We start from the raw sequence: 27,922 nt of genomic DNA, 5'->3' as shown, positions 1-27,922 counted from the left end.
TAATGAGGGGCTTTTGTCTATATCTTTTGGGTTCATGGGTTGAGCCCCTCCTGTACAGTATACATGTTGGGATGTCAGCATTGGCATGGAGTTTGGTAAATGGTTTCTACTGTCGAACGTCTCGTTCGAACTGACTGTGGTCTAACTTTCCTGGAATTGAAAGTTTGCAAATAATCGACGTACTCTTGTTCTGCAGTGTAACTACGACTACATGTTGAATGGTTCGTAGCTTTATTCTCCATATACATGCGGCTATTCTGTAGTCGTAGTACTAGCCGCCGTTGAGCAGATAATTTATACTAGTGAGTAAATGGTTAGTGGCGGTGATTCGGTCAGGGCTAGATACTGCGCAGTGCCAAAAAGTAGGACTATTGTAGGGTTCAATCTAGTATTGTTGATCAGCAAGAGCTGTCAAGCTACAAGAGTGTATATACGTCACGAAAGTTTACGGGATTGTTTCAAAGAAAATAGAGACCAGTCGGCACTGTAGCCCCGAGTCTTCACATGGAACCTACACCTACACGTGATGGACTAGGAGGCGAACATGAGCCAAGGCCGGATCAGAGGATCTTCTTAACTTGCGTTGTCGGAGGCATCGGTTAAGCCAAAAAGCAAGCATGTGAGAAGGTCAATGTGCCGGCTGGTTGTTCACAAGACTCGGGCCCGATCATCTGTACAACATTAGTCCACAGTTTAGATTTCCTAGCTTGTGGATGTGGATATATCGACTGGCATGTAACGAATTTATGTATTAAATGCAGGCAGACGTCAATTGAGGGGCGCCGGCATCTGCGGGTTGATTCATGGGGCGTGGGGAGACTAGTAGTTGAGTAAGTAATTAATAGGAGTTCGATTAGTCGGTTCTTACTTCTTAGGGGGGCTTATGCAGTGCTGTACAAATTATTATTAGTTTTATTACTTGATTATTTATTTTCTTTTTATTTATAGGTTCGACGATGTGAGTGTACTTTGCTTGTACTACTTTTTTCTTTTCCTCTTTTTTTTTGGGTTAGATAGAACTCCGCGGCGTACAGTACTTGGGGGGTGTCTGCCCGCATTTTTCTTTTTCGGGGTCCGGAGATATTATACAGCATCGAATGCGTGCTACTGGGGGAAAGGATCGCCTGCCAGCAAGGTCGGCTACTAGATAGTTATTGACTAGTACTTATGATTTGGTTGTCTATCGCAGAACCGAGGTATGGAGTTAACGGGCGGGAAGAGACACCAATTTCGAGCGAAATGCAAACGTGGAGGATTAACCCAAAGAAGCATATGTTCCATCAAATTGAAGATAGATACTTATGCCTGGTACTGGAAATGAAACGGGGAGGCTTCCCCAACAGGGCAAGTGCCGAGGTTCTGCGGATTTGGGGGAGGGTTTGGGACGTCGCGTGGCGGGAACACGAGCGCTGGCCAGTCAGCGGTCGCCATTTGCGCGCATTCCGTCTCGGAGAAACCAACAAAAAAGTAAGGGAAGGAAGGTTCAACAGGCTCAGTGGATCCCTCCGTTTCCCAACTTGGCACTTCATGCCTCAGGTAGGCAAGTTGCCCTGTTACTACCACCAGCAACTACTAAGTACTAGTAGTACTCCAAGTGCTCATTCTTCTCTCTTGTCTCGTTGCTGTCCTTGTCCGGCAGTTCCTTTATAGTCTCTCCTTTCAAATTTTTGGGATTGATCTCCTCTTCCACCGTCGCCCCTCACCCTCGCCGTCGCCTCCGGTCTCTTGTTTCCCTCTTCCGTACTTATCTTGACCCTATCAAACTACTCTCGCCACCTCCAGCCGTCGTTTCTAGACAACTCTTCCTGGGAGTTGGGTTCGCTGTCATTGTTCTCTTTTACTAATAGATTTGTAAGTTGATCTTTGTTATCTGTCTCAATCACACTTGGCCTTTGTGTTTGTAATACTAACATTCTCGTCTTCATCAGCTGTAAATTACACCTGTCGCTATGCTATTCTCTCAACAACCTCTCCATGTTACTCGCGCCGATGAGTTGCGACAAAGCCCTCCCAAGGGCACTCCCTACTCGGTTGCCTTGCCTGGAACGGAGAAGCCGGGTCGGAGTAAGGTTTATCGGGCATGGAATGCGACTGAGGGCGTCCTGAAGTCGTTGGATCCTCAAGTATGCTTGCCTTCCCATGACTTCCGGCGATCAGCAATCGTACCACAATATGCCTTTCCCTGCTGGATATGGGTCTGACTTTTTTTCACAAATCATTTCTAGATCCTTACTGCACACGATATCTTCGAGTCCACTGCAAACAGATTACCGAAGAACCACTGCCTAGGTTGGCGTCCGTACAATCCCACGACCAAGACCTACGGTCCATATCAATGGTTGGATTATCAGACGGTACAAAAGCGACGGGCTGCGTTCGGCGCAGGTCTAGTGGAACTACATCACAAGCACGAGTGCAGCCGTCCTGGCCAGTATGGTATTGGTCTATGGTGTCAGAACCGCCCTGAGTGGCAGATAACTGGTATGCGATCTTGTTACTTCTAGCGTGCGCAACACTAATTTTGGTCGGTTTAGACTTGGCGTGCATGTCGCAAAGCCTGTATTCGGTCTCCATCTACGATGTCCTTGCCCCGGATGCGACAGAATATATCATCAACCACGCGGAGTTGGCCTGCGTTGTGACCTCGCTGCCGCACATTCCGACCCTGCTCAGGCTGAAGCCCCAATTGCCTAACCTCAAGATCATTGTCAGCTTGGACCCCCTGGACGGCGGTGAAGAGGCTGGTCACTCGAAGCGTGCTTTGCTTGAGTCAATGGCTGCCGGGCAAGATGTCTCCATCTACACCATAGGCCAGGTTGAAGAGTTGGGTGCTTCGGTTGACCGTCCCTGCAAACCTCCAGCCCCCTCTGACACCATTACCATCAACTATACGTCTGGTACTACCGGCCCTCCGAAGGGTGTAGTCCTCGCACATGAGAATGCCGTCGCATCCGCTTCAGGTGCGCTCATCAACAGCATACAAAAAGCAGGCGACACCATTATATCGTATCTGCCGTTGGCTCACATCTATGCTCGGATGTCTGAGCATGCGGCCTTTTGGGCAGGAGCCCGGATTGGGTACTTCCACGGCAACATCTTAGAGCTTGTTGACGATCTCAAGCTGCTCAAGCCAACCGGATTCATATCTGTTCCGCGCCTCTACACTCGATTCGGAAATGCCATCCGCGCCTCGACTCTTGAGGCTCCTGGCTTTAGAGGTGCACTGTCGAGGCACATCGTCGCCACAAAGACCGCGAACTTAAAGAACCCTGACCTTAGCAAAGCCACAGCGAAACATGCCTTGTATGATCGGATCTGGGCGAAGAAGGTCGCAGCTGCCATCGGGTTGGACCGCTCTAGAATGCTGGCTTCCGGATCGGCGCCTCTGGACCCTTCACTCCACCAATTCCTCCGGGTTGCTCTTGGCGTCGACGTTGTTCAGGGCTATGGTTTGACTGAGACTTATGCCATGGCATGTGTACAGTCCCTCGCGGACCTGACAGCTGGCCACTGTGGTGGGCTGATTCCTTCTACCGAGGCTTGCTTGGTGTCTTTACCGGATATGGAGTATTCCGTTGACGACAAGCCGTACCCTCGGGGAGAACTCATGTTGCGAGGTGCGAACGTTTTCCGCGAATATTTCAAGGACCCTGAGGAAACAGCCAAAGCAGTGACCGAGGATGGATGGTTCCGGACCGGCGATGTCTGCAAGATTGACGAGATGGGCCGTATCGTCATCATTGACCGCCGGAAGAATGTTCTGAAGCTGGCACAGGGAGAGTATATCTCTCCGGAACGGCTCGAGGGTGTCTATATGTCGGAAATGGGCTACTTGGCCCAGGGCTATGTCCATGGTGATAGTGTCCAGACGTTCCTGGTGGCTATCTTTGGAGTCCAGCCCGATACCTTCGCTGTGTTTGCCAGCAAGGTGCTTGGCCGCACCATTGAGGCTACAGACATCGAGGGGATCAAATCGGTTCTTAACGACACCAAGATCCGTAAAGCTGTGTTGAGAGACCTCAGTCGGATTGCCAAGAAGCACAAGCTTGCAGGATATGAGAGAATCAAGAACTGCGCACTGATGATTGACCCGTTCACCATCGAGAACAACCTGCTTACGCCGACGTAAGTAATCACATCTCCACGTTCCACTTATGGTTATATATACTAATCCGCGATCCTATCAATTAGGCTAAAGCTGAAGCGTCCGCCCACCACAAAGAAGTATCGTCAGGTCTTGGACGATCTCTATGCCGAGGCATTGGCTGAAGAGTCTGCCCCCAAGGCTAAGCTATGAGGGATAGCGCTTTGTTTGCCCATGTGCCGTTGTTTTATCACCGGCATTGTGACATCATCTGTTGTGGGAACCTCTCCAGACCACATTGTACATAAAACCGACTGCCCTCCTGTTTCATGCATATGCTGTCCATATTGTTTTCATTTTGAGGGGCAGGTCCTCGGGGTTGTTCAGGGCGAGAACAGAAGCCACACGCCCAGCCTCGGCCGTGGTCAGGAGTACATATTATATACTATTATTCTTTAACATTGTTCGCGGCATATAGGCACTTTGGCTGTTTGTAATAAGCCAGATATATAGTAGTTAGCGGCGTAAAACGTAAGTGCTACCTAAAGCTCCAAAGATATAGCATGAATCGCTCAAAGATTAATCCATACATTTGTGAAGTGCATAGATATCATCAGCTCTAAATTGTACAAAATGACCAGGAATTACAATTAGTTTGTTGTTGCAAGCTGCAGTAAAGGTGGTAAGGATCCCAGGTGGCGCCGTGACTTCACCGTTAGCCGGCCGGCGCTTGGCACTGGCGCTGCCGTTGAGATCATCCATCGGAATAGCTTCACCTCCATCGTCCACACTAACAACCTCCGCATTCCTCTGCGGACACTACCACCCTTCAAATCCCATACTACATTGACCAGCTGCACTTATTAGAATAGTATCTGTTGCCCATCATGCATCTGTCTCTTTTCTCCCTCTTCTCCCTGCTCTCTGCCTCAACACTAGCAACCGCAGCATCCGCCGCCCGTCATCTCACCATCACCATCCCTCCCTCGACCATCCTCCCCAACCCGAACGTCCTCCCTGCCAATACCCATGCGACTCTCACTACTTTCACAAAGAACACAAACGACGACCACCATTTCACTGCACCCCTCTCCCGCTCCGCAACCTTCAACTTCCACCACCTCCCCGCCTCCTCGCAGCCCGAATCCTACCTCCTCGACATCCGCTCCCCGGAGTATGTGTTCGCTCCCCTTCGCGTCGACGTCGCTGCCGATGGCTCTGTCTTGGGTATCTGGGAGACCTTTCGCGGGAACCCGTGGGATAACCGCGGCGCGGAGAAGTTCGTCTTCGATGCGAGTGCTCCCCGCGGTGGTAACAGTGGAGCTGAAGAAGCTGTAATGGTTGAGGCGAAGGTTCTGGCCCGGAGAGGCTTTTATGAGGAGAGGTCGAAGTGTATGTTTTCTCACCCTAGAACTTCCCTCTTAGGTCTTGTTGTTAGCTATGATGGGCGAGGAGCATGCGTGCGCAATGGTGTCTGTCCATTGAGTGAATTACTTCGATACCCATTGGGCGCTCGCGCGTGCCTTCGAACCTTGCTTTTCCATCTCTACGGAACTCGGATCGCTGACTCTGATTGATATCATCGATTTAGTCTCTCCCCTGGCTTTGTTTAAGAACCCTATGATCCTGATGGCTTTGGTGGCTCTCGGTTTCACCTTTGGAATGCCTAAGTTGATGGAGAACAGTAAGTGCTGTCCAGAGTCACTAGACTCCACTCCTCTTGTCTTCTCTCTCTCTCTCTCTCTCGCTACATCTTATCTTGTGAACTAGCTCCCTTGCTAACATGCAAAATTATCAGTGGATCCCGAAATGCGCGCCGAATTCGAGAAACAGTCTCGCTCTTCTCCCATCGGAGGCGCAACCAGAAGTGCTATGGCTGGTGGCGGGGCTCCCGGGAACTTCGACCTGGCTGGCTGGATGGCCGGTGCTACTCCTAGACCCGGTGCGTCTGGTGCAGAAGCTGCGATTGAGGGAGCGGCTGCTACAACGGGCCGGGAGGGCGGTGGTGCGTCGCGGAGAAGGGGTTGAAGCGTTGTATGATTACAGTATCGTGTGGGGGTTTAGAGGATGGTATGGTATGTGTGTATATGGATTGCGGTGTGTGTTCAATGGATAGATATCGATGTGTCCATGTATAATAAGCTCCTCAATGGCCCTGTTCCCGAAAGACTCGGCGGGATGAGATTAGAGTTAGAACTAATGGTCTGATTATCGATCAGCTACAGAACGATAGCTTCTTTCATTCATCTTCATAACACATTAGGCTATGGGAAAGTAATACTATCTACATAGAAGACGACGATGATTCGAAAGTAAGCAAGCAAGCAAGCAAACAAGCAAACAAGCCAGAAGCAACAGAAGAAACCCCAACAGAGAACAAGCGTAGTCAACAACTGCTAACCTCCCAATGCTCATAACTCATCAATCGCCCCCTCCGGCGTAGCTCACCACACACGACAACACGTCTAGAAATCACCCCCAAAGTCATCACCACCGAAATCCCCTCCATCAAAACCACCACCACCATAATCACCCGGAGGCGGACCATCAAAGTCATGTCCAAGATCCTCAACAGCATCCGCCAACAAAAACCCACCTAGCAGACCACCCCCCACACCTAACGCCGCAGCCCCCGCAGTTCCCATCCCATTGTGTCGCCGCTGCGGCGCCTGCTGCTGTGCATAATAGCCACCCTGTGCCGGATACGAAGAATAACCATACCCGGCCTGCTGTGGAGGAGGATAGCCACCGTATCCAGCCTGAGGATACCCATAGGCTGCTTGCTGCGGTGGCCGACTGTAACCCATACCACCAGCGCTGCTGCTACTACTGCCGCCAGAATGTCTTCCCATTAATTTGCCCAAGAAGCCCCTGCTCCGCTCCTGTTTCGGCGCAGGTGACGTTGATGGTCCCTGGGGGGACTGCACGCGGGAAGAGGAGTTCTCGGCATAGTAATCGGACGCAGCGCCAGATTGTGCCTGTGCTGGTGGCATCGGACTTCTGCGACGAGCCTGGGCTTCTTCTTCAGCTTGTAGCTGAGCTGCTAAGCGGGCATCGCTCTCTAATGTAGAATCCGACTGGCTGTTGTACGGATTTCTTGAGCCCAGAGGTTTCTTGTCGCCGCCGGCCGCCGTTGAACTAGGTCGATCACCAGGTCTAGAGGCGTCGTATGATGGCGGTGGCCCACTGGGTGGTCTCTGCGAGTCTTCCTGGTAAGTTGGACCCTCGGGACGTTCCCATTGTGATCTGCCGGTGCGTAGATCTACATAGAACCTTTGACACTGGGCGTTAGTTTCTTTCGGCTTGCAGGATGAATATGTATTCGCGACTGGGGTATGATGGCGGAGATGTGAAATAAGGTCTTACCATTGCTTATATCGGTCGTCGAACTGGGCTTTCCATCCTTCAGGTACTGAAGAAGGCGGGGGCCCGGAGGGAGGAGCAAATGACATCTGTGGTGGTGTGGCGATCAGATATGCGAAGACGGGGGCCGGGAATGGATCGGCTAAGGCTTAAGCACTGCCAAGACAGTTGAAGTAGCAAGTTTATAATGGCCAAAGAGCTGGAATTCGAGAGAGAGAGATATGTAGTACCGACTACATTTTAAGGTACGGACATCGAAGTAAAGCCCACCCAGCAATGCCCCGTGGCGCTGCTCAGCCACGTGATGTAATTGGCCGGCACACCGTTGACATCATTCATCCTGGAGGAATGACTTTCCTGCCGCAGGAGTCATGATAGGATCAGCGGTCTCCTAACCAATTTCGTCAGGCTCCAGACTAAATACCGTCAACATCTCGGATGTTAGCATCGATGGCACTGCTGGGCGGCCACCAGAAGTCTTCCTCGAGTGCCTCTTCTACCGCCTGTAGGGCCGTTTGAACTTCGGCAAATTGGATAACATTCGAGCCGGACCTCCATTCCGTGTTCCTAACTGGATCAATGAGCCCAATAATCGGTGGCATAGAACCTGGTGGTGATACAACATGATGCAACCTGCGCTTGTAGTTATCGGATACATCGCTAACGGGATCGACGGCATCTGTCCCGGCATATGCAAGAGGCTCTGTAAGCCCATCCAGTGTTCTCTTGTTCTGATTGCGCCGCCGATTCCGAATATGTGCCAGCTTAATCTGCGCCTTAACATCCTGCTGGGTGGCTGTATCTAGCCCGATCCTGCAATCTGGGGGCGGACCATCGAGTTGCCGTAGCTGCACCTCTCCTTTCAGTCGGGTTTGTGCAATCTCATGCTCAGGGGTGTTTTCCGGACGAGCCCAGGCTGCAAAGGGACCATCATAATATGGTCCTTGTCCAACTCCGTATGTTGGGTGTCTGATGAGCTTCCCTGACTCCAGAAGTTCTGCGCCCGCCTTAATCCCTGATTCAGGATTAGATACATGCCCATCAGGACACATCTGCAGTTGAGGTTGTAATGAAGGCTTGAATTTCATAGAAAGGCCCTCGTTGCTTGTAAACGGGCCGGGGGATAGAAGATGGACACCCCCAGCAGCATCGCCGACCAGCAGATTGGACTTATCTTCGGAAAAGGCACCGCACATGATTTCCTCGTCAAATCTGGCCGTATCATGAACGAGCACATCTTCCGGGGCTCTAAGGATATCCCATCTCTTCAACACGCCGTCAGAAGACCCAGTGTAGAATTCGTCAATCCTATCACCCCATAGAGACAAACGAACACCAACATCAGCTTGCTCCCTGCTGATTGTTTCATCTATCTGATTCAGAGGCTCTCCGTGTTGGAGCTTGTGAAGAATTCGGTCTGGGCGACGATGGTCCCAAACATAGGTAATTCCATCAGTGCAACTGGCTGTCACGTAGCTTGGGTTCATAGGGCAGATATGGGCGTCGTTAATATCTAGCGCCGGACACTCAAACTCCATGGTGCAGACTTTTGATGATAAGGGCTGATACATTCGGACTAAGGATCTGGTATCCTTGTAGGCCTTGTTGACAGGGCCATGACCTATCGATGTTGCTGCTGCAAAGATTGGCAAGGTGGGATGCCATTTAATGTCAAACATGTTCTGAGAGTTTGGGGAAAATTGCATAGGTAATATTGATGCCTCCCCTATTCGCCACCCTGCCAACAGACCTGTCTGTAGTGTCCCATCACCCTTTTCGCACATCCCGGCAAGCAGAATGTTTCCGGTTTCCTTAATGGTCCCCCATGCTAAAGAAGTAGGTACCAGTTCTCTGTCCTTTCTGGATCGAGCCCTAGGCAGCTCTAGGAGAGTGTGGGTTGACTCTGCTAATGACCAAAGACCTATTGAACGTGTGCCTGTTGCGAGCAAATTCCGCTCATAATGGGAGCGAGCCATAACTTCCACCTTAGAGTCATGCTTGAGCGTCTTGCGGCATGATATATCTCGACCGGAAGCATTCCATATCTTCACTGTATTATCGTAGCTAGCAGTAAAGAGTGCATCTTCCCACCACTCGATGGAAGTCACGCTCATCCAGAGACGAGGATCATGAAGAGTCCGGCTTGCTGCGCTCCTCCCTGGGGGCCGAAGAACATAGTGGTCCGGTAATTCCATCAACTCATTGTTGACAATATCACCAACAACTAGATTATTATTTCGGTTATATTCCATATTATGCTCGTCGCATTGTGCTGTCGCGCCGGCAGCAAATTTTGTGCCATCAGGTGCCCAAGACAGGACAATCACATCATTCGAGGCACCTTTCCAAGTTTTCGCAAGCTTAAAACCTTTGTTGATATTTGACTGAAGCTGTCGTTTTACACGAAGCCCTAGCTCACGGCGCTGCAAGATTTCATTCAAAGATCCGCTTATTTTTGCGCATTGAGATCCCGATGCAGTAGCCTCTATGACACAGGGGTGGGATGGAAGGCAACCTCTTTTTGCATCAGCAATAAAGGCGTCTATCTCAGTAGGTCCACGTCGGCTGAGCACCAGAGCGGAGGGTAGAACCCTGGACAACTCCCAGAGCTGATTCCCAGAGAATAGCAATGGACTATCTTGAGACGTGTCCTGGACTAAGCCCAGAATTTTTCCTACCAGGCTTCTGGCTTGCCGTTTTCGCTTGTCTTTTGAGTTAGGTGCCATCGCTTCTAGAAGCCATTTATGACTATCATCTATTTCAACGATTTCCTCGGTAGAGATGATCTGCGAAAGCTCACATACCCACCTGATCTTCTTCGAGGCCCTCTGCGGGATATCACAAACATGAGCAGCCTGGATAAGCTGGTCCGAAAGCGCGGTGTCCATCTCCTCGTGTCGCTGAAAGCCGCAAAAGCAAAACAAGTCCATGATGGCTGCCATTTCGGTTCTGTCAAAGTCAATATGGAGAATCTCATCCGCCAGCGGTGGCCTATTCTGATACTTCAAGGCGTACTCTCCCGGGCTACGCATTGATGAATAGCAAGCACGACCCGATAATCTCAAATCATCTAGACTTTTAAACGGCGACTTGATGATCTGGACATGAGATGAAGTATAGATGACACGGGCCTGTCCATCTCGATCACGAATACATGACGAAGTATTTGGTTGAGGTGCAATGCTAGAGAACCTGGGTCGTCGGGGTGTGGTAGGAGACGGCCTGGCAGGGCTTGCGCTGACATCTTCATCGGAGCCGAATCCCAAATAGTTGGTATTGTCGTAATAGTTGTTTGGCCCAGTCCTTGCACGCCGAGAGCGTCGGTTACTCGACATCTCACGCCCATCTCCTGGTGACGATGCAGTATCCGGCCTATCCTGTTCGGAAAAGTACAAGGGGTCCGGTGTTTGCGGTGTGCTGGATGTGACGCGGCTCTCGCCAGTGATCGCTGGTGAGGAAATAGGTTCAACGCGCGTTTTAGGCGTCTTAGGCGGCCTACCGCGCTTCTTGACGCTTTCCCGAATATCTTTCCCGGTCCTAGAGCATTCTCCTGGGGCAGTATTTCGATCGCCGCGACTTGCCGCTGGGGACCCTCGTGTATTGTGAGAGGAGTTTCTTATAAACTGTGAAAGGAGGAACTGGGCTTCCTCAATAACAGCAAGTTCTTCGGATTCCTCTGGCGTGTGTATACGGGACATTGTGCGCGGATAACTTGTCTCCCACTAGGTATCCCAAACCAAGACAACTGAGCTTGCCGGCGCATGTCGACCAATTGCTCAGTGAATGAGTGCCAGCACTGGAGGTGAATCAGACTGGGAGATGGTTTCGAAGGGGACCTGCTGTAGCGCCAATATGGAAAAGCTCAAGTCAGCGCCGGTCAATGGCTTCAATTTAACTCAAAATGGATTTTTGACAGCCTGGCGGGGAACAAACACTATATGAGGGGAAGAATTAAAACTCTACCCAGTGTGGATACATAAGTCCAGCAAGAGTTTCGCACAGCTTCGAATAGTCATCACTCATCCAGACCTCACTTGGGCCTCGCCTGAGCCACAATGTTGAGGCAGCAGCAGAACAATACTATATACCCTGCGCGTCGACTGCGACGCGCGAACGCGCTGGATAAAGTGCTCTATATTCTTGTAAAAGGCAGGCGGTCGGGTCTCGCGGATCAGGCGCACTAGGGCCAATCATGTAATCGAGCCGCGGCTCCTTATCGAATAGTAGTAACTACTATGTAGTACCGTAGCTTCATACCAGGCTAGTAGAAGGCTCAAAGTAGTAGTCTATTCTATTTTCCTCTACCAGTACTACTCTTTAGCGTCTTTACCGGTTGTCGGAACTTTTCATTGAAAGAGGTGCCCACAATCACTAGGTACAGTGGGATGCCATGATCACCTATACATCATCACCAAATCAATCCGTTGGTGCGATAGCAAAAGGGCCAGGCCCAATCAGAGAAAGGCTTAGTACTGCATGATTGCAAGCCTAGACATATCGATTTCTAGGATCGCCCAATAAACAGTCATCATGCCGAAGCAAATAAGAGAACATATATATACAGAATATATTCAGATCAATGACAGAAATACAGGGGGCCAAGGTACACGATGTGGGGTTCAATCAGTAGGACTTTCTGGGCCCAAGTAATATTAATCATTTGGCAAGGGTGTTTTAAGGAGTTTCTTCCAGATCACATGTTTCACTTGGAAATTGCCCGGTTCCTCTTCCGAAGAGAGACCATAAGGTCATAAAGAACGTCCTTGAACCCAAACAAAAAAGCTGCAGTAATGGCGCTCTGTGTGACCTTTGGTCCAATGCCTGTCATATGATATTAGCATAAGTTTGCATGGCTCCCCCATTGTCAGTACTATACCTCTGTAAAGGCCCACAAAACCCTCTTCCCTGACGATTCTCTTCAGGCTCCCGTTCAGACTCTCCTTAGGGCCATCTTTACTAGCGACATGCATGCGGCTCTTCACTGTAATATAAGGATAGGTGATCGAAGTTGCCAGTATCTTACCAAGCGCCCCAAGATAGAACGCATCCTTTGGCGTCATACGCCTACGACGCTCCACAATATTCTTCAGCTGTTCAAAGATTGTGTACTGTAGAATCGGATTGATAACCAGAATGAGGGCTGGCAAAACACCAGCAAAGAGAGCCTTGGGCCCCTCTTGCCGGAGCAAGTCCATCAATGTACTAATTGTAGATGCCCGCGACTTCTTGGGGGGAGTCCCTGGCAATGTTTCTTGCTCCGACTCGGACTTGCGGGCTGTCATTCTAGTGTTTACAACCCATATAGGGTTTGTGATCAGGACCGTCGCACTCCCGGCGATAGCGCCCGCGATCATTGACTCCGCCGTCGTGAGCTTCTTTGAGGACCGCCCCGCCCGCGCAGCCGCCTTTTCGAAAGCCGAACGCGTCCATTCGTACCAATAGTAGTAGACGAAGTTCGTGACGCTGATGCCAAAGAGCGCAGATTCAAGACCGGAATAGAGCCCAGAAACCCCCTCTCGTTGAATGATGCGGCGTATTGCGTCGTACGTCGTGGAATGGGCACGCTTGGACTCGACTTGCGCTCTCGTGGAGAGGGTTATCAGGGGATAACTACAACATATGGGACGTCAACGCTGATTCCATTAACGGGAGGTGTTGCCGCACGTCAAGAGCATTGACAGTATACCGCCTCCAGCGCCCGCCAATGCATGTGCCATGTTGTCACTTTGCTGGACCGCAGCAGACACTGCAATGGCCTTCTTTTGCCCTTCAATGTTAGACTGAGACATGATCGATAATGCGGTGATTTTCTTTGTCTATCGGAATAGGTGCGTCAAGAAAGCTGATCGATATTATACTTTGATGGTGCACGCGAATCGGGTATCGGTACCTCGGATCCTTATAGATGGGTTACGGATTGCTTTGACAAGTGAGTGTGAGTAAGACGGCAGATGGGGAGCTAGTGATATTTCAATAATTCTGCCCGAGAAGGTCGCAAGGAATGACTGCAAGAAAGGAGGAAAGGGGTAGATATGTAGGCCTTGGGACGAATGGGGTAGGGACTATGTCGATGTCGGGTGCGAGAAAGACTCGGCTCTGGATTGGGGGTGATGGTTTACATGACGTTTGCCGAAGCCTGTGCCTCGGCTGATGGGTGACCCTCATCAGCTGATCGGATCAACGCTCATGCCATATGAAATTTGGGCTAACTTCCTGAGGCTTCTCCATACTCCTAGATGGTTACTGAGGAGAAAAGCACAATTATGAATTAAGGAGGTGACATTTGCCGGTAAATAGCAGATCCACTTCACGTGTTTCATATATCGGTGTAATTTCCATCCTCCACATTTCTCTCTTGACTCTTTGATACAACAACAGGTGATTGACATTAGAGTCCGTTGCTTTCCTTCTAAGCGATTCGTGTCAGTATCTATCATCTGAACAACAATTAAATATAGTTTCAGAGCCTGGTCACAGTTGAAGAGTGTGGGAGGGACTACCTAGGCATGAAAGCATCAGGAACTGCTAGGAAGGGTATGTATGGCATGTGACATTCCTGCGCAAAGCACGTATGGTCTATGCAACCTCGCACATGGAATATAGCCTACACGCGACAAACAACCCTTGTTCACTTTTCAATATCAATACAATTTTAGACCCGAAACATAGTTGCTGTTAGTGAAAGAGTAGAGTGCTAACAATGACTCTACATAGCCTACAACCTGTATTTCACTATACCGTTACAGTCAAAGTTAATGAAGGCGGAAAAGCGAGTATGTTCTGATTTTGATTTGCCACGAACCATATTCACTTAAGTATCATTAACTTCTGCATTAATTGACCCAGACATAATCACGCAACGGATCCAACTAACTAAGAAAAACTCAACGGATCAGATAGAAAATGCTTCGAGTTAGAGAAAGGCCACGAGCAAGACAATAGCGACGGGAAAGATAGGGAAGGGGAAGATAGATGACCGAGAGGAGGAAAGGGAAAACCTGAGGACACAGAAAATTATCCATAGTGCACCATGTATAAAGACGAAACGAAAGCCTTCTAAAGCATGAAAAAGAAAACTACTCCCGGTGACCATTGCCAGCATAGAACATTTAAGATAATGCTAGCATTCGAGGAAGACTGCCCGGCAGCAGGGTGCAATAGGTAGCCTCCCTCGTGGCTCCTCTTCTTTAATCACCAAATTTTCACCCCGTCTCAAGATGGCGTAATGCAACGCGGGATCAGGATCATCAATAGTCTAGCAGCAGCCGCCCGCGGAGCCGGATTGAACGCCCTGGCCTTGGCCAACCTGCACAGTTGGCTTGTTGTTGACAGTCGCGGTGCCCATGCGTTCCTTGATCTGTCTCGCCATTGTCAAGAAAGCCTGCTCTACATTCGAAGCGTTCTTTGCCGAGGTCTCCAAGAACGGAATTCCAAGGCTGTCGGCGAATTCCTAAACAAACACATTGTGTCAATCACCCACTCTGCCAGAACATGGAAGAGTCCCACACAAAAGGCATGGCCACATACCTTAGCCACTGTGTATTCAACGACCTTCTTGTCCTCCATATCGCTCTTGTTTCCGACAAGGAGCTTGTTGACGCCTTCGGTGGCGTAGCGATCAATCTCTTGAAGCCACTGCTTCACATTGTTGAAAGAGTCCATGTCGGTAACATCGTAAACGACACAGATTCCATGAGCACCACGGTAGTAAGAAGAAGTGATTGTCCGGAAACGTTCCTGGCCCGCAGTATCCCACTAGAGCGCCCGTTAGTAAAGCCCGGTGACCGACTGTTATGAATGGGGGCTGCATTACGATCTGGAGTTTCACCGTCTTTCCATCCAGCTCGATGGTACGGATTTTCTGCATTCAAGAACGTTAGATGAGATTTCATGACGCAGCCCACTGCTAGCAGCTATGATGAGAAGTGAGAGGCCAGATACGTACGAAGTCAACTCCGATGGTGGAGATGTAGCTCTCCGTGTAGGTATCGTCGGCAAAACGGAGGAGCAAGCACGACTTTCCAACACCAGAGTCTCCGATGAGGAGCAGCTTGAAGAGATAATCGTATCTAGCCAAACTATTAGCATATCGATCGATCGATACGCACGCAGAGGGCCGCGCTGAGCCAAATAAGGCGTGGGGGAAACGGAGGATCGTGGGGGGCTCTAATAGGGGTTCAGATTAGCACGAGAACCAAGAGATAAAGAAGATATGGATGAAAAGATGTAGTGCCATCATGACAAGGGGGGCATCGCCGGAACCTGATGAGTTGTAGGCCAAATATGGGCGATCAAGGGCACTTACCACTCGGGATTCATGATGGGACACTTGGACGGTACGTCAGCGTATGCGAAATCTAGAGAGTTATTTGATGAAAAGGTGGAGAGCTGAAGTTGCAGAAGAGAAGTATTAGGCGTGGCAACAAGCCGATGTAGTAAACGATACTTGAGTGTCTACTTAATGAGATGACCGAGCGGTCTCTTGAAATGGCGGTTGCGTTGCTGACTGCAGGAGAGCAGGCGAGCCCAACGTGCAGGTTCCAATACTGGCGCTAGTCCGTCTCCTGCCTAGTGTGGACCTCCTGGGTGGGAATGACCGTTTCACGCTCGCCCGCCCCAGACCCATGACCCAAGCCAGGTTAGTGCGCCAATCAAGAGACACTAACAACCACATGCAAATGAACAGATTCTAGGGACGGGCCTATCTAGGAGATGGTATTTACAGTAGTCCGACTTAAGTTGCACAATGTGCACTCCGGTTTCTAAACAGGTTTAGATGGCTCGGTACCACCCTTTTTCTTCAGGTAACATACCTTCGGTCCTCCCGATAGAACAATGCAAAATGGAAAGGTACTTATTTACGTCTACTAGCGATATATATACCTACTACCAATTGCCGGCCCCTCTCTCGTCACATGTGCAAGTCAGGGAGACATCGAATACTGTAACGAAGTGCTCCACCTTCACTTCCTAAGACGAAAGACAGTCCATCACGCATCAAGATAGGTACAAGTCAGAAGTTCAAGTTCTACAAAGCTCCGGATTCAGATGATTCACAAAATGGCAGGTGTTTCTAATCACAAGGCACCATATTCACCTATTGGTACAAACAGATTATAAAAACCATTTACCTTCGTCCCAAGTGGATCAAGCGTAACCATGGGCCTGGAGCCATTCCAAGACCTGCTTCTCGTCTCTTTCCTTGTAGCGTGCATTCGTCCGGATGCTATCAGCGACAATTACCAGGGCGCGATCGTACGCACCGGTGTCTTTCTCCCGGAAAAACGAAGCAATATCGGCTGCAATATCGTGGTCTGCAAATTTGGACAGTCCCATGCGCACAAACCGCTCGAAAACGACATTGTTCGCCGACAAACGAGTTTCAACTGCCGACCAGTTCTCTTTCATATAATCCCATAAAAGATGGCGAGTTAAGGGATTCGTAGCCATTGAAGTCGCGCCATTATGAATATCTTGGATTGCAACCTTGTCTGAGAAGACGAAGTCCATATAATCCTTTACCAGCTCAGCATCTTTAGTACGCCCAAGGGCTCCTAGGCAAATCTCTTTGCCGTCAACGGAGTCGGTTTTGAGGTACTCTTGCTTTACGGCGTTATATTCTTCACGACCGCCCTCCGAAATTACAATACTAAAGATCACTGAGCGTAGGTTAGTATGCACAGCGTTCTTATCGTTGCCTGTTTTCCAAAGCTCGAATCGTCGTTTGGCCTCGGGTATGATGCTAGCAAAAAGTTAGACCTTGAGTAAAAGCGTAAAACGTCTCCTGGTTGACATACTCTTTGTGGCCCGCACGGCCAGCCATCCCAATTAGAAGCTTACGAAGTTGGACAGTGAGATAGTCATCCTCAGAGCTGAATTCCCAACCGATTTCATTAGCGGCAGGGGATGAGAGCTCGAGGGCAAACCTCTTGAGTCCCGCTGCTACCGACTCATTCAGGGCGAACACAGAGCGTAAGTTCGCAACGGTGGAAGAGATTTGGGACCAGACCCTATGGAAGTCGTTAAGAACCGAGCATGAAGTATAGGAATTGCCGAATCTTGCGAAGGGTAAAGAATGTCATAGTTAGATACTCACAGATAATTCTTTTCGCCCTTAAACCCCTCTAAGAGAGCCAATAGAGCAGCAGTAGACCCGTCCCCGGAAACAGCCAGGGCAGCGGCATCGCCAATCAATCCGATCTTATCCTCGGTGCTCAGCAGTTCCAGAGACTGAGCGAGTTTCGCCAGCCGATCGGCAGGGTAGTTGGTTCGGTAAAAGCCGGACAGGTCTTTGTTCAGCTTGTAAAAGGAATCTTTTCCGAGTTCTCCAATTGTAGCTTCCTTGGAAACGAGAGCACCGGGCTTTACGTCGGCCATCTTAGGTCCTGATTTGACGCCAAGGGGAATCCACCAAGCCGTCTCATCTTCCTCGGGCTTAACATCACCCGTCGACAAGAAGCGGTTCTGACGAACATTGAGCTGACCGGCTTGTTCGGTCACGGTGACGACAGGAAATCCAATCTTGCGAATCCAGGGATCCTTCATGATGCAGTCAGATCAGTAGTCCACTATTCAAAAAGAAAGGCAGCTCACCATAAAGCTAGTAACATCCTGATTGGACGCTTCGCTGAGAGCGCTCCAAAGATCATTAGTGGTAGCATTGCCTGGATTTGTCAGTAATTAGCAACCCCGATCCCCTATAGGTCTTCGATGTGTACTTGCCATATGCATGGGCTTTGAGATAAGTGGCTACTCCCCGCAGAAACGTTTCCCGTCCAAGATGATCGCTTAGCATACGGATGACCGAGCTACCCTTGAGGTAGCTGATGTGATCGAAAATTTGATCGACTTCAAGAGCGTTCCTAACAGGAACCTCAATCGGGTGGGAAGCTCGTAATGAATCGAGTTGAAATGCTTGTTGGACACTCTCAGCCTATGCAAAAGTTAATAATCTACCACACAAGGCTGTATTTACCTCGAGAATTGCGTACAACAAACTGAGACCATATGTTCCACTCTGTTCGCGAGAAAAATGTCAGCTGCATTTGGTCTGTAAGCGCCCGGGTCCATTGAATACCTGGATAGAAATGATCCACAGCAAGCCAGCCAACCCATGTTGCAAAGCCTTCATTGAGCCACAACTCATTCCACCAATCCATCGTTACGAGATTTCCAAACCATTGGTGCGCCAATTCTAGGATTATCACTCGTTAGAAGAGAACAATGCTGCTCAAATTGCAAGGAAAGACAAACCATGCGCGACGACATATGCAATACGATTCTTGTATCTGGTGTCTGACTTGCCCTCGTCGAAAAGTACAGCAGTCGTTCGATAGGTAACAAGTCCCCAGTTCTCCATGGCGCCCATAGCCTGGAGCATTTTTCGTTAGTGGTTTTGACTCGTGAGAAACAGGATCAATTTCCGTACAAACTCGTGGACAGCAAGGAGATCCGCCTTAGGCAACGGATACTCGATCTCAAAGATTTCAGAGAAGTAATCGACCGTACGATGGGCACATTCCAAAGCAAAGCGAGCCTGCTCCTTGAGGCCCTTGGTCGTATACACGCGAACGGGGATGCTCTTGCCTTGATATTTGCGCTGAGTCATAGCCTCAACATATTCAAAGTCACCGACTGCCCATGCCAGAAGCTGGATAGAAGATGTCAAGAGTTAGTGTGAATCATTACTATCAAGGGTCGGTGCAAACTGACGTAAGTACTCATGACCGGTGTAGTTTCGAAAGAGACCATCTTAAGTTCTGGCCTACTGCCGCTCCTTTCCGACTTGATAGGCATGTTGCTAAGGGCTGTTTGTCCTCGGGGAACCTCAATCTCAAAGTCGAATGTGGCCTTCAGATTCGGTTCATCGAAGCAAGGGAATGCCCTACGAGCATCACAAGATTCGAATTGGGTACTAAACATGTAATAGGAATCGCCCTCCTTGGGTGTATCTTCGGTCGGATCCACCACCGGCTTATACTTGGAGCGAGAAAATCCAGCCATGGCATTGTTCATAATACCGGTGAAATTGATTGACAGGACAACATCTGCGGGATGGATTTCCTCTGCAAAGGTAAAAGTGACTCTTTCCGATTTGGTATCGTATGCGATGTTAGACGCCTTTGCCAGCTTGGTCCCTAAGTACAGCCGATATGTCAAACCCAACATTCGTTTATGGAAAAGAATGGGATCAGGAACAATTGGGATGTGGCTCTGTCACTAACCGTCCTTTCCAAAAACTTCAGCATCCTGGACTTCGATTTCCTTGGAGTTCAACACGATCGATTTTGTGGGACGGGTGACCTTGGAATCGATTTTGACGATACCCTTATAACCCCATGAGCCGCCGAACTGAAGGTCAAACAAAGACACATTGTAATGAACAGGCTTGACCCTGCCACCAATTGTTAGAGGCACGCCAACAGATGGGTGCATGATACTCAGCTGTTGGCGATCGGTAACTTACTCGTCCGGGAGGATATCCCTGTCCTTGGATGCCATTGCGCGGAATTCAGATGAACAGCGCCTTACAAAAACGGGTGAGGATAGAGCAAGATTGACCCTACGGATAGACTGTAGGTGTGTCGAGTAGGGCAAGCCGGAAAGGGAGCGGGAGCGTGACGAAGAGATGGAGGAGGGGCAGAAAGAGGTGGAGGATGAGGGGCAGAGGTGGGAAAGTGGTCGGACCGGACGATAAATTGGAGAATGACCACGGACTGCATGAGCATTCATACCACCACGTCGGGTTGACGCGATGCATCTTCTTCCCCACATTTTTGGGTCTGAGATTTTAGGATGGGGCCAAGTCTGCCTACCTACGGTTACTCTCGGAGCAGCTCATCAATTTTTGCAGTACACCGTCGTAGCAATACGAAGTGTGGCTAATTAAAACTTCAGGTTACGAAGCAGGGCTTTCTCTGATCACAATGGAGCTCAGAGTAGATTAGAAAGTGTTAAGTATCCAATGGTACCTAGCCAGGAAAGCTAGTATAGAATTGGAACGAGTAGAAAAGGTCCAAGTTTAAGGGAAATGATAATGAAGGTCAAAAGCCTAAGAAAAAAAAAAAAAAACAAAAAGGATGAGAACAGCAACTGCTAGATACCTCAGCTAGTAAGTACCCTTGCTTCATGAGGAAAGGTAGGGAACGGAGCTCCGGCGGAGCTCGGACCCTCCCTGCTCGAACCGAATCCAACAGAGTGGATACATGCCTAGGTAGACCTTTTCCATCCAACTTTCATGACGCCCGACGCACTTCTGGGTTGACGCACTCGCCTCTCATTCCGTTTCAGTGCAAGTATGGTCGATTCCGATGAAGAGTATACAGGAGAAATCTCTGAGGATGAAGATGAAAGCAATATCTTATCAGGATCTCGTGGAGATACTGCGGGCGCATCCCGTTCGAAGAGGAGAAAGCACCGTGGAGGCGCAGAATGGGAAGTCTCGAGAACATGGGAAACCTTAGTTGAAGGTGCCGACGGCACAATCAGCTCTACAGTCGAAGGGCTTCTTGAAGCTGGGAAAAGGAAAAGGTAGGTTGTACTCTTAAGCCGGGTAGCCCTCAGTCCTGATTAACGGTTCGAGCTGAGTTTCCATGTCTTCGCGCTTGCAGGCTCCTCAGAGATACGACTCCCTTACAACGGGGTATAATCCGCCATCTCATTCTGATCATAGATCTGTCACAATCCATGACCGAGAAAGATCTCCGACCCACACGCTATCTATTGTCCCTACGGTATGCACAAGAGTTTGTGAGGGAGTTTTTCGAGCAAAATCCCATTTCCCAGCTCGGCGTTCTTGGCCTCAAAGATGGATTGGCGGTTAGAGTCAGTGATATGAGCGGAAACCCTACGGAGCATATCAGTGCCATCCAATCATTGCGAGACCAGGATCCGAAGGGTCTTCCTAGTTTGCAGAATGGCTTCGAAATGGCTCGTGGTGCTTTGTTGTATGTCTTCTCTGCGCTTGGTGCCGTATACACTACATAATAAGAACGGGCTAACCTATCTTGCAACAGTCATACCCCAAGCCATGGCACCCGTGAGATTTTCGTCATATTTGGCTCTCTCCTTTCTTCCGATCCCGGTGATATTCACCAAACGATAACTACGCTCATCAACGACAAAATACGTGTTGGAATCGTGGGCCTTGCCGCCCAAGTGGCCATCTGCCGCGAAATTTGTGGCAAGACTAACGGGGGTGATGATACCACATACGGTGTAGCACTTAATGAACAGCATTTCCGTGACCTTGTGATGAGTGTGACAACACCGCCAGCCACCTACTCTCAGAAGCAGTCTACAAGCTCTCTCTTGATGATGGGTTTTCCATCACGAACAGTTGAGGCTTACCCTTCACTTTGTGCTTGCCATTCCAAGCCTTCTCGTGGAGGGTATCTGTGCTCACGGTGCAACAGTAAGGTTTGTGGTCTCCCTGCCGAGTGTCCTTCCTGCGGTCTTACTTTGATCCTTTCAACCCACCTTGCTCGGTCATATCACCATCTGTTTCCCCTTATGAATTGGGTGGAAGTTTCGTGGCAACATGCCTCGCGCAGTAGCGTCTGTTTCGCATGTGGGATCTCCTTTCCACCAGTACCACCCAAGGAGCAGTGGCATATTTCAGAGGGACAAGCAAAAGGAATGAGCGTAAGCAGCCGGTATGAATGTACTGTGTGCAAAAACCATTTCTGCATTGACTGTGACCTTTTCGCTCATGAGGTTGTGCACAACTGCCCTGGCTGCCAAAGCAAGGTGATAATTCCTACGAGTTCCGAGCCCTCTCAGAACCACGAAGCTCTAGACAGGATGGATACCTCTGCATGATCATATGGTTGATTGCGAATAATAAATCAATAGAATGGCCGTGGGGCTCACTTTCTCGGTCGGATATGTAGATGCCCCCGCCATCGCCCTCGCTAGCGCGACTCGGTCTATTATCAGTCAAGCTGTCAAACTAACCGCCAGTCGAACAAAGTAACATAAAACCAGAGGCGGGCTATCATACCTCACAATAATTATCAATTGAAATGTTGGCGGATCAGGCCATCAAATTCTCTTAGACTATATTTCACCTAACCGAAAGGGTAACCTCTAAAAACTTAAGTCCGAGCCATATGGAACGGCTTGTTAACATACTGGAGTCGCGAACACGAAACAGCAAAATGGCGATTTATAACTTATCCCGAACGTTTCGAATCGTCGCATCCGGCTTCTCCCAACGGATTGATAAGGAGCTTGCGATAGAAATAATTCCATGAAACGAATAAACATTGGATAGGAAAGATCGGCCATGCTGCTAACGCCGATAGGCTCGAGTCTTAGCGGGAACCCCGCCAAAGGACCGAAGTACAAAGTATATAGGCTACGTCACAGCCTAGCTAAGCTAAGTATCCAAACTAGTTCCTAATCTTCAATCTACGTGGACCTCGGTTAATCTTGGCCCGAGCACCCTTACAACGGACTCAACCACTGGCATCATTCACAAGGAGAGTGGACAACCGAGAAAAAGCAACAGATTGCAAAGTAGAAGCGGTCGCTCTGTCTCAAGACACCGAGAGAATTTGCGCCTTCGCTTCGAGTGCCCAAGTCCGCGCGATATATTTCCTAAAAAATACGGGAGCCCTCAAATTAGCCCATTGGGTAGTTTGAGCCTGCAGCAATTTGTCACGAGATGGCGCAGCTTCAGCCCTCGGAGATTGAGCTATTTGAAAGATTGAGCTCATATCCCTTCAGTACGGATCGTGAATTTGCAGTTGGGCTTTCCATCATCCTAGGCCACCCGGAATCACCTGCGTCGGAAGAGGAAATCAATCGCAATGATGACCTTACCCTACAAGCTAAATGCTTCTACTTCTCAAGGTATACATACGATCTATATCCACCCGCGATCCCTGGTATTGTAGCATATGCATATGACACTGTATGATTATATACAAATACTGGTACTGATCTTTGTCACCTTGCCTTGTTCGTCATCAGGAAAGAAAAGCTCATGTCACCACTCGAGTTCTCAACATACAAAGCATGGCTGGAATCAACATCAAAAGTCAAGTCCGCCGACCTTTCATCACCAAGCCCTACAGTGAAAGTTCCAAATTCTAAAGAGGAGCCTGCATATCCTTCATCCTTCGCTCATATAGTGGAACTCATTACAACCGGTCAACCCATTCCCGGAATTCAGCAAATTCCAGACACCGTCTTGACAGGCCATGACACTCCAAGCGAGAAGCCCGAAAGGCGGAAACCATGGGAAAAAGGAACAGCTAGTCAATGACGCGATTTTAGCTGCTCAGCGTTACACCCAGTGGCTGCAATCGCCCGGGACCTGGGGATCTACGTTCTCAACTGGAGGGCACTGGAGAAGTCCAGGGTTGTGGTCAGCATGCAAATATAATTATTCCTGCAAGCCGCAGGGTTGTGAGGGATAACAAGCTTCGGACAAATGAATGGTGGGTATGATACATCAGTTCATAATAAAAATATGATCCCGACAAGTAGGTGAATTAGAAGTGTTCGCTTTCGTAAACCAAGCTCCTGACCTGCACAAGTAACTCATAACGGTAATTGTCGGCCCATATAGAATCTCCAGCAACTTCAATAAAAAAATTATAGTTTCTGAGCCCATTTTGATGCTACTCGCTTGCTCGAATTTTTCCTTCATATTTCGTCTCCATTTTTTTTCTTTCTTTCATTCCGGTGTATAAGGAAAGGAGGCGTCTTGGGGGGGCATAAGCCGTTAAGCTCCTGCACAATGACTAGAATAGCGCGTATGAAGAAATATGCTAGACAACCTCACGTTGTCGAAACACGCTTCGAGATTCCGGATTCCCGTATATGGGGTGCTCGATGCCTACCTTGGTCGACTTGAAAACGATACCTTTTGTGAATAAACAAGCATATGGCTAGAAGACGAAGCGCAAAGGTACTCCCTCGAAAACCTTCAGCGAAATGGTGGATGATTAGGACTCCACTGGTTCCCTCGGCTGAAACGGCCTCCATGCTGTCCGGCAATCGGGAACCTGTCCTCATCGAAATTACCATAGCGACTAATTGGCATCCCAGAGCCTGGTCCTGGGCGAGTTGTGTGGGAGGGATTGCAGCAGAGCATGGCCACACGTGAACCAAACTTAGAACCCCGGAGAGATACCATGTGTTTCCTTCATTGATATCCGGTTAGGCCTGTGCAGTGTCATAGTGAAGGGAAAGACGGTACCGAATATGGCTGGCAACCAGCTCACGCTGATGTGGTGCAGCATTCATCAAGATCCATTGGATTAGGTAGTTCCCATACTGGTCCCCAGCAACTATATTGCATCAGAAACCTTCAGTTCAAGCTGAGAAGGGTGCTTTCAGACTTACTGTCAATCAGAGGCATTCTAGGACGGTCAGTTCGGCCGGTGCAAACTCGAGCAAGGTAACGGTCCAAAAACTCGGTACCACCTATCTTCAAACATTTCTCTACAATCTTGGAGGCGAACTGGTCCATGCTATAATCCACAGACCAAAGAATGATGTGCTCTATTGCACGACTCTTATCCTGAGGAGCACCATGCTCACAGATATGCTGGATACACCAGTTTCCGAATTGACCGTGTGCAAGCACATCAATTTTCGCTAGCACTTCTTCGATCGCTGGACGCTGGAGACTTTGTCAGCATATTTCATCGTGCAAATCATGGAACTTCCATTTAGAATATGTCAGAATTCAAATTTTGGTGAGCTGCAATGGTTGAGAGGACGACAAGACGAGTAACACAGTTTGTTGAATAGGATTGACCGTGGGAGGAATTGACGTATAAGAAACAAAGTACCTTCTCATCCTCGACGCAGTTTTCGAAGATATTCTGGACTACCAAGCTCCCTGTCTCACCCAAGGCGACTTCATGCCACATCCCTCGCAGTGCTTCATTGACTTTGGTCATTATCTGGGGTGGCTCCCCACTCCAACGTAATTCGAAGAGTTTTTGCCAGACATGGCAGGCATACCGGTGAATGACAGTTTCTGGAATTCTGCGTAGAAGCTCGTGGACCATGACTGCCTTATGTTCTTCGGGCACACAATCAAACGCTTTCTGTATGACGTGACAGCCAAAGGGATCCATACTGAGGCTTAAAGTGTTTCCCTTGATCGCATTAGCGATTGACACGACTTGCTCTGGAGTCCCGTGTTCAAAGCATCGCTGCACTAGAAAGTTGCCAAAACGATTGACCATCAGGGGATAGGCTTGGTGTACTATGGCCTCTATGATATCATATTTCTGCTCTGTGGTCCCTACCTTCAGCTTCTGCTGCAGAAATATTGATGCTTGTTGATCATTGTTGCAAACAATCTTGTCAACGATATATTTCCAATCACAAGAGACATTCCTGTCGAGGAGCCGTCGGTAGTTGATTGGCTCGAGGGGAGAGATGTATGTTTGATGGGTGTTTCCTCCCGCCTGGCAGCATAAGCGTGGCACTATAACAAATAATTCGAGCTCCTACTCACCACAGAAGTTGACCATTGCGCTGCACTGGGGTTGGAAGCTGTAAACTCAGTCGCCGTGGGTGAAAGTGGAGTTCCAACCGGCCGCTGATGGTATTGAGGGATGGGGAACAGACCAACATGTTGGTAGGTGCTATTGGATCTATTCACAGGAGACCTAGGACCATGTGAGTCCGAAGAGCCAGGGGTAAATGCACTCCAAGCAGAGCTTTGTGGCTGAAAATAAGGTCCATTGCGGCTGGCTTGAGTGATCGAACGGCGAGGTCCAAGGCCGGGTCCTTCGAGAAATCTCACCTGTTCTTCCGGGAGTTTTGTGTCGAGGGTGTAACCCCCACTGGAGGGCCCTGAAAACACACGATGAGATCGTAAAGCATCGTGTCCAGGTACACTGGTATTCGTGCCCGAGTTACCCCAAAATCGGTTCGAATCTCCGCCGAGTGAATTAGCACTTGGCAAAGATATAGGCTCGCCATATGATCTTTCGATAATGGGGGCACTAAGAGCCGTACTACACACTTGCTGCGTGGGAGTATTCCAATATCCCCGAGACCTATTGTAAGCTCCTGCGGAAAGCGCATCAGACATATCTGATTGCGAATCGTCCTGAGCATTCCAACCATCTTGAAACTGGCTATATGCCGGGTTGGATGAATTAAGGGCGCTCTGGAGATTACTTATCGTTTGTTCCGTGATGTCTCCATTGAAATCGATTTCAGAGGGTGGCCCAAGTGCCTGGTCTAAGGTATGTTTAATCACGCGTGTCTGGGCCAGTTCCTGCTCCTGGAGGGCGATTTTAGAATTAGCGACAAGCAATTCTTGCTTTAAACGTAGTACCTCGCACATATCGACCGATACATTGTCCGCTTTGCCAACATCGAACGAGTGCGAGACGTCCCTAGGTCGCTGAATACTTGACGCCTTAATTAGCCCTGACTCGTCTCCTGGAAGAATCCTGTGGTTGGTAAATGTGTGATTGGATGATCTAAGCAAATCCTGCTTGTCTGGCAAAGCCGCAATGAAATCTTGATCTACAGGATACTTGGGGGTTGTCGACTGCGGCTTGGGCGAGAGCTTTGCTAGAAGTCTTTCCATCTCAGAGTGTCCACAGAAAGTGAAATTGCTTGAATGTTCTAGCTTCTGCTTCTAGGATTGTGAGTGCCTTGAATTTCTTGAGGTTTCTGGTGTATCTGACCTTATTCGACGGGATGTCATGCTTGTCAACCCCAGAGATCTGGCAATCTCCACTTTTGGAGGATACTGTACAATCTGAAGGGCTGGTGGAAACATTCAAATGCTTAAGGCCCTGGGACAATGTAGTAAGCTATTTAGAGGAGAACAAGTCTGTGGCTGCTCTAGATTGTCTTCATTCAGTTACTTACTGACGATTCACGTTCAACATATACTGCGTGTGTCGTAGCACTCGTGCCACTGTCGATGATACCCTCTTCACACTTTCTGCGTTCCGGATTGAGGGGGACATCGGAGTGTGAAGACATTGTGGATAGTCACTCGAGAGCACTGCCACAGAAGTCACAGTTTGCGAAGGTCGGCAAACACAGGGTTTGACAGGAAAATAGTCGAAAGCACACTGGTGAGCAAATAACGCGGGCTGTACGGAATCCAAATCCTCCACAAATAGTTGAAGGCTGAATATGAAGGAGATAGCTAACAAATGACTATAAGTGGGGAGGTACGTTCAATTAACTGCGGGACAATTCAGAAGGCAAATGGCAGTATCTGAAGACAGGGAAATCAAGGCCCGAATTTCGAACCAAACGCGTTACAAGGCCTGCGTCAAGGATCTGCAATCAAGGAAAGAGCGATGAAGACACCATTGCGGAGATTAGAAAGGGAGGAAGAAATCGAGAGCTGGAAGCCCTGGTCAAGGATCCATCTCCGAGGCACGTTTTGGTGCAATTGTCTTCTATTCCTGGGGAACATTTGTTAACAAAATATAATCTTGCTAAGAGCTAATGACTCCCATTATTTCTTAA

The 27,922-nt window shown here is 49.1% G+C and overlaps 10 protein-coding genes across 10 annotated transcripts; 4 read left to right on the top strand and 6 right to left on the bottom strand.

The window, feature by feature from the left end:
• The first annotated feature begins 1,524 nt into the window (after positions 1 to 1,524).
• On the top strand, positions 1,525 to 4,519 carry BO83DRAFT_416521 (putative AMP-binding enzyme). The gene is made up of 5 exons (XM_025534705.1): positions 1,525 to 1,851; positions 1,929 to 2,123; positions 2,226 to 2,481; positions 2,535 to 4,125; positions 4,192 to 4,519. Exons 2-5 carry the CDS (start codon positions 1,950 to 1,952, stop codon positions 4,295 to 4,297), a joined length of 2,127 nt encoding a protein of 708 aa, XP_025388739.1. The 5' UTR covers positions 1,525 to 1,851; positions 1,929 to 1,949; the 3' UTR covers positions 4,298 to 4,519.
• Positions 4,520 to 4,872: 353 nt separating this feature from the next.
• On the top strand, positions 4,873 to 6,309 carry BO83DRAFT_377683 (uncharacterized protein). Its single transcript, XM_025531060.1, has 3 exons — positions 4,873 to 5,476; positions 5,676 to 5,768; positions 5,883 to 6,309. Exons 1-3 carry the CDS (start codon positions 4,972 to 4,974, stop codon positions 6,110 to 6,112), a joined length of 828 nt encoding a protein of 275 aa, XP_025388738.1. The 5' UTR covers positions 4,873 to 4,971; the 3' UTR covers positions 6,113 to 6,309.
• A 49-nt stretch (positions 6,310 to 6,358) lies between these two features.
• Positions 6,359 to 7,612, bottom strand: BO83DRAFT_377682 (uncharacterized protein). The gene is made up of 2 exons (XM_025531059.1): positions 7,451 to 7,612; positions 6,359 to 7,357 (listed from the first exon to the last, which is right to left on the bottom strand). Exons 1-2 carry the CDS (start codon positions 7,534 to 7,536, stop codon positions 6,550 to 6,552), a joined length of 894 nt encoding a protein of 297 aa, XP_025388737.1. The 5' UTR covers positions 7,537 to 7,612; the 3' UTR covers positions 6,359 to 6,549.
• A 251-nt stretch (positions 7,613 to 7,863) lies between these two features.
• BO83DRAFT_398080 (WD repeat protein) lies at positions 7,864 to 11,702 on the bottom strand (the record flags this gene model as incomplete). Its single annotated transcript, XM_025533230.1, has 4 exons — positions 7,864 to 10,750; positions 10,781 to 10,819; positions 10,841 to 10,864; positions 11,692 to 11,702. 4 exons carry the CDS (start codon positions 11,700 to 11,702, stop codon positions 7,864 to 7,866), a joined length of 2,961 nt encoding a protein of 986 aa, XP_025388736.1.
• An 80-nt stretch (positions 11,703 to 11,782) lies between these two features.
• pmp47 (putative peroxisomal membrane protein Pmp47) lies at positions 11,783 to 13,243 on the bottom strand. Its single transcript, XM_025531058.1, has 3 exons — positions 13,112 to 13,243; positions 12,324 to 13,057; positions 11,783 to 12,268 (listed from the first exon to the last, which is right to left on the bottom strand). Exons 1-3 carry the CDS (start codon positions 13,234 to 13,236, stop codon positions 12,150 to 12,152), a joined length of 978 nt encoding a protein of 325 aa, XP_025388735.1. The 5' UTR covers positions 13,237 to 13,243; the 3' UTR covers positions 11,783 to 12,149.
• A 1,098-nt stretch (positions 13,244 to 14,341) lies between these two features.
• Positions 14,342 to 15,898, bottom strand: BO83DRAFT_377678 (Rab family GTPase YPT1). The gene is made up of 5 exons (XM_025531057.1): positions 15,756 to 15,898; positions 15,393 to 15,516; positions 15,261 to 15,308; positions 14,975 to 15,202; positions 14,342 to 14,897 (listed from the first exon to the last, which is right to left on the bottom strand). The coding sequence occupies exons 1-5, from the start codon at positions 15,764 to 15,766 to the stop codon at positions 14,703 to 14,705; spliced, it is 606 nt and encodes a 201-aa protein (XP_025388734.1). The 5' UTR covers positions 15,767 to 15,898; the 3' UTR covers positions 14,342 to 14,702.
• A 533-nt stretch (positions 15,899 to 16,431) lies between these two features.
• On the bottom strand, positions 16,432 to 20,119 carry BO83DRAFT_377677 (M1 family metallopeptidase). Its single transcript, XM_025531056.1, has 12 exons — positions 19,914 to 20,119; positions 19,672 to 19,841; positions 19,160 to 19,584; positions 18,876 to 19,097; positions 18,701 to 18,818; positions 18,525 to 18,641; positions 18,439 to 18,464; positions 18,170 to 18,380; positions 18,041 to 18,111; positions 17,544 to 17,986; positions 17,245 to 17,457; positions 16,432 to 17,189 (listed from the first exon to the last, which is right to left on the bottom strand). Exons 1-12 carry the CDS (start codon positions 19,946 to 19,948, stop codon positions 16,595 to 16,597), a joined length of 2,646 nt encoding a protein of 881 aa, XP_025388733.1. The 5' UTR covers positions 19,949 to 20,119; the 3' UTR covers positions 16,432 to 16,594.
• Positions 20,120 to 20,685: 566 nt separating this feature from the next.
• Positions 20,686 to 22,453, top strand: BO83DRAFT_377675 (TFIIH/NER complex subunit SSL1). Its single transcript, XM_025531055.1, has 3 exons — positions 20,686 to 20,977; positions 21,058 to 21,393; positions 21,463 to 22,453. The coding sequence occupies exons 1-3, from the start codon at positions 20,745 to 20,747 to the stop codon at positions 22,265 to 22,267; spliced, it is 1,374 nt and encodes a 457-aa protein (XP_025388732.1). The 5' UTR covers positions 20,686 to 20,744; the 3' UTR covers positions 22,268 to 22,453.
• Positions 22,454 to 22,851: 398 nt separating this feature from the next.
• On the top strand, positions 22,852 to 23,935 carry BO83DRAFT_336132 (DUF5572 domain-containing protein). The gene is made up of 2 exons (XM_025528434.1): positions 22,852 to 23,302; positions 23,423 to 23,935. The coding sequence occupies exons 1-2, from the start codon at positions 23,115 to 23,117 to the stop codon at positions 23,715 to 23,717; spliced, it is 483 nt and encodes a 160-aa protein (XP_025388731.1). The 5' UTR covers positions 22,852 to 23,114; the 3' UTR covers positions 23,718 to 23,935.
• A 681-nt stretch (positions 23,936 to 24,616) lies between these two features.
• Positions 24,617 to 27,508, bottom strand: BO83DRAFT_443613 (Pumilio-family RNA binding repeat-containing protein; the record flags this gene model as incomplete). Its single annotated transcript, XM_025536453.1, has 6 exons — positions 27,308 to 27,508; positions 27,121 to 27,231; positions 25,932 to 27,071; positions 25,255 to 25,881; positions 24,803 to 25,082; positions 24,617 to 24,747 (listed from the first exon to the last, which is right to left on the bottom strand). The coding sequence occupies exons 1-6, from the start codon at positions 27,422 to 27,424 to the stop codon at positions 24,617 to 24,619; spliced, it is 2,406 nt and encodes an 801-aa protein (XP_025388730.1). The 5' UTR covers positions 27,425 to 27,508.
• Positions 27,509 to 27,922: the final 414 nt, after the last annotated feature.

The sequence above is a fragment of the Aspergillus eucalypticola genome, assembly GCF_003184535.1.
Source record: "Aspergillus eucalypticola CBS 122712 chromosome Unknown BO83scaffold_10, whole genome shotgun sequence".
Lineage (NCBI taxonomy): Eukaryota > Fungi > Ascomycota > Eurotiomycetes > Eurotiales > Aspergillaceae > Aspergillus > Aspergillus eucalypticola.
The sequence above is the reverse complement of the archived record's forward strand: the minus strand, read 5'-3'. Positions and strand labels throughout refer to the sequence as shown.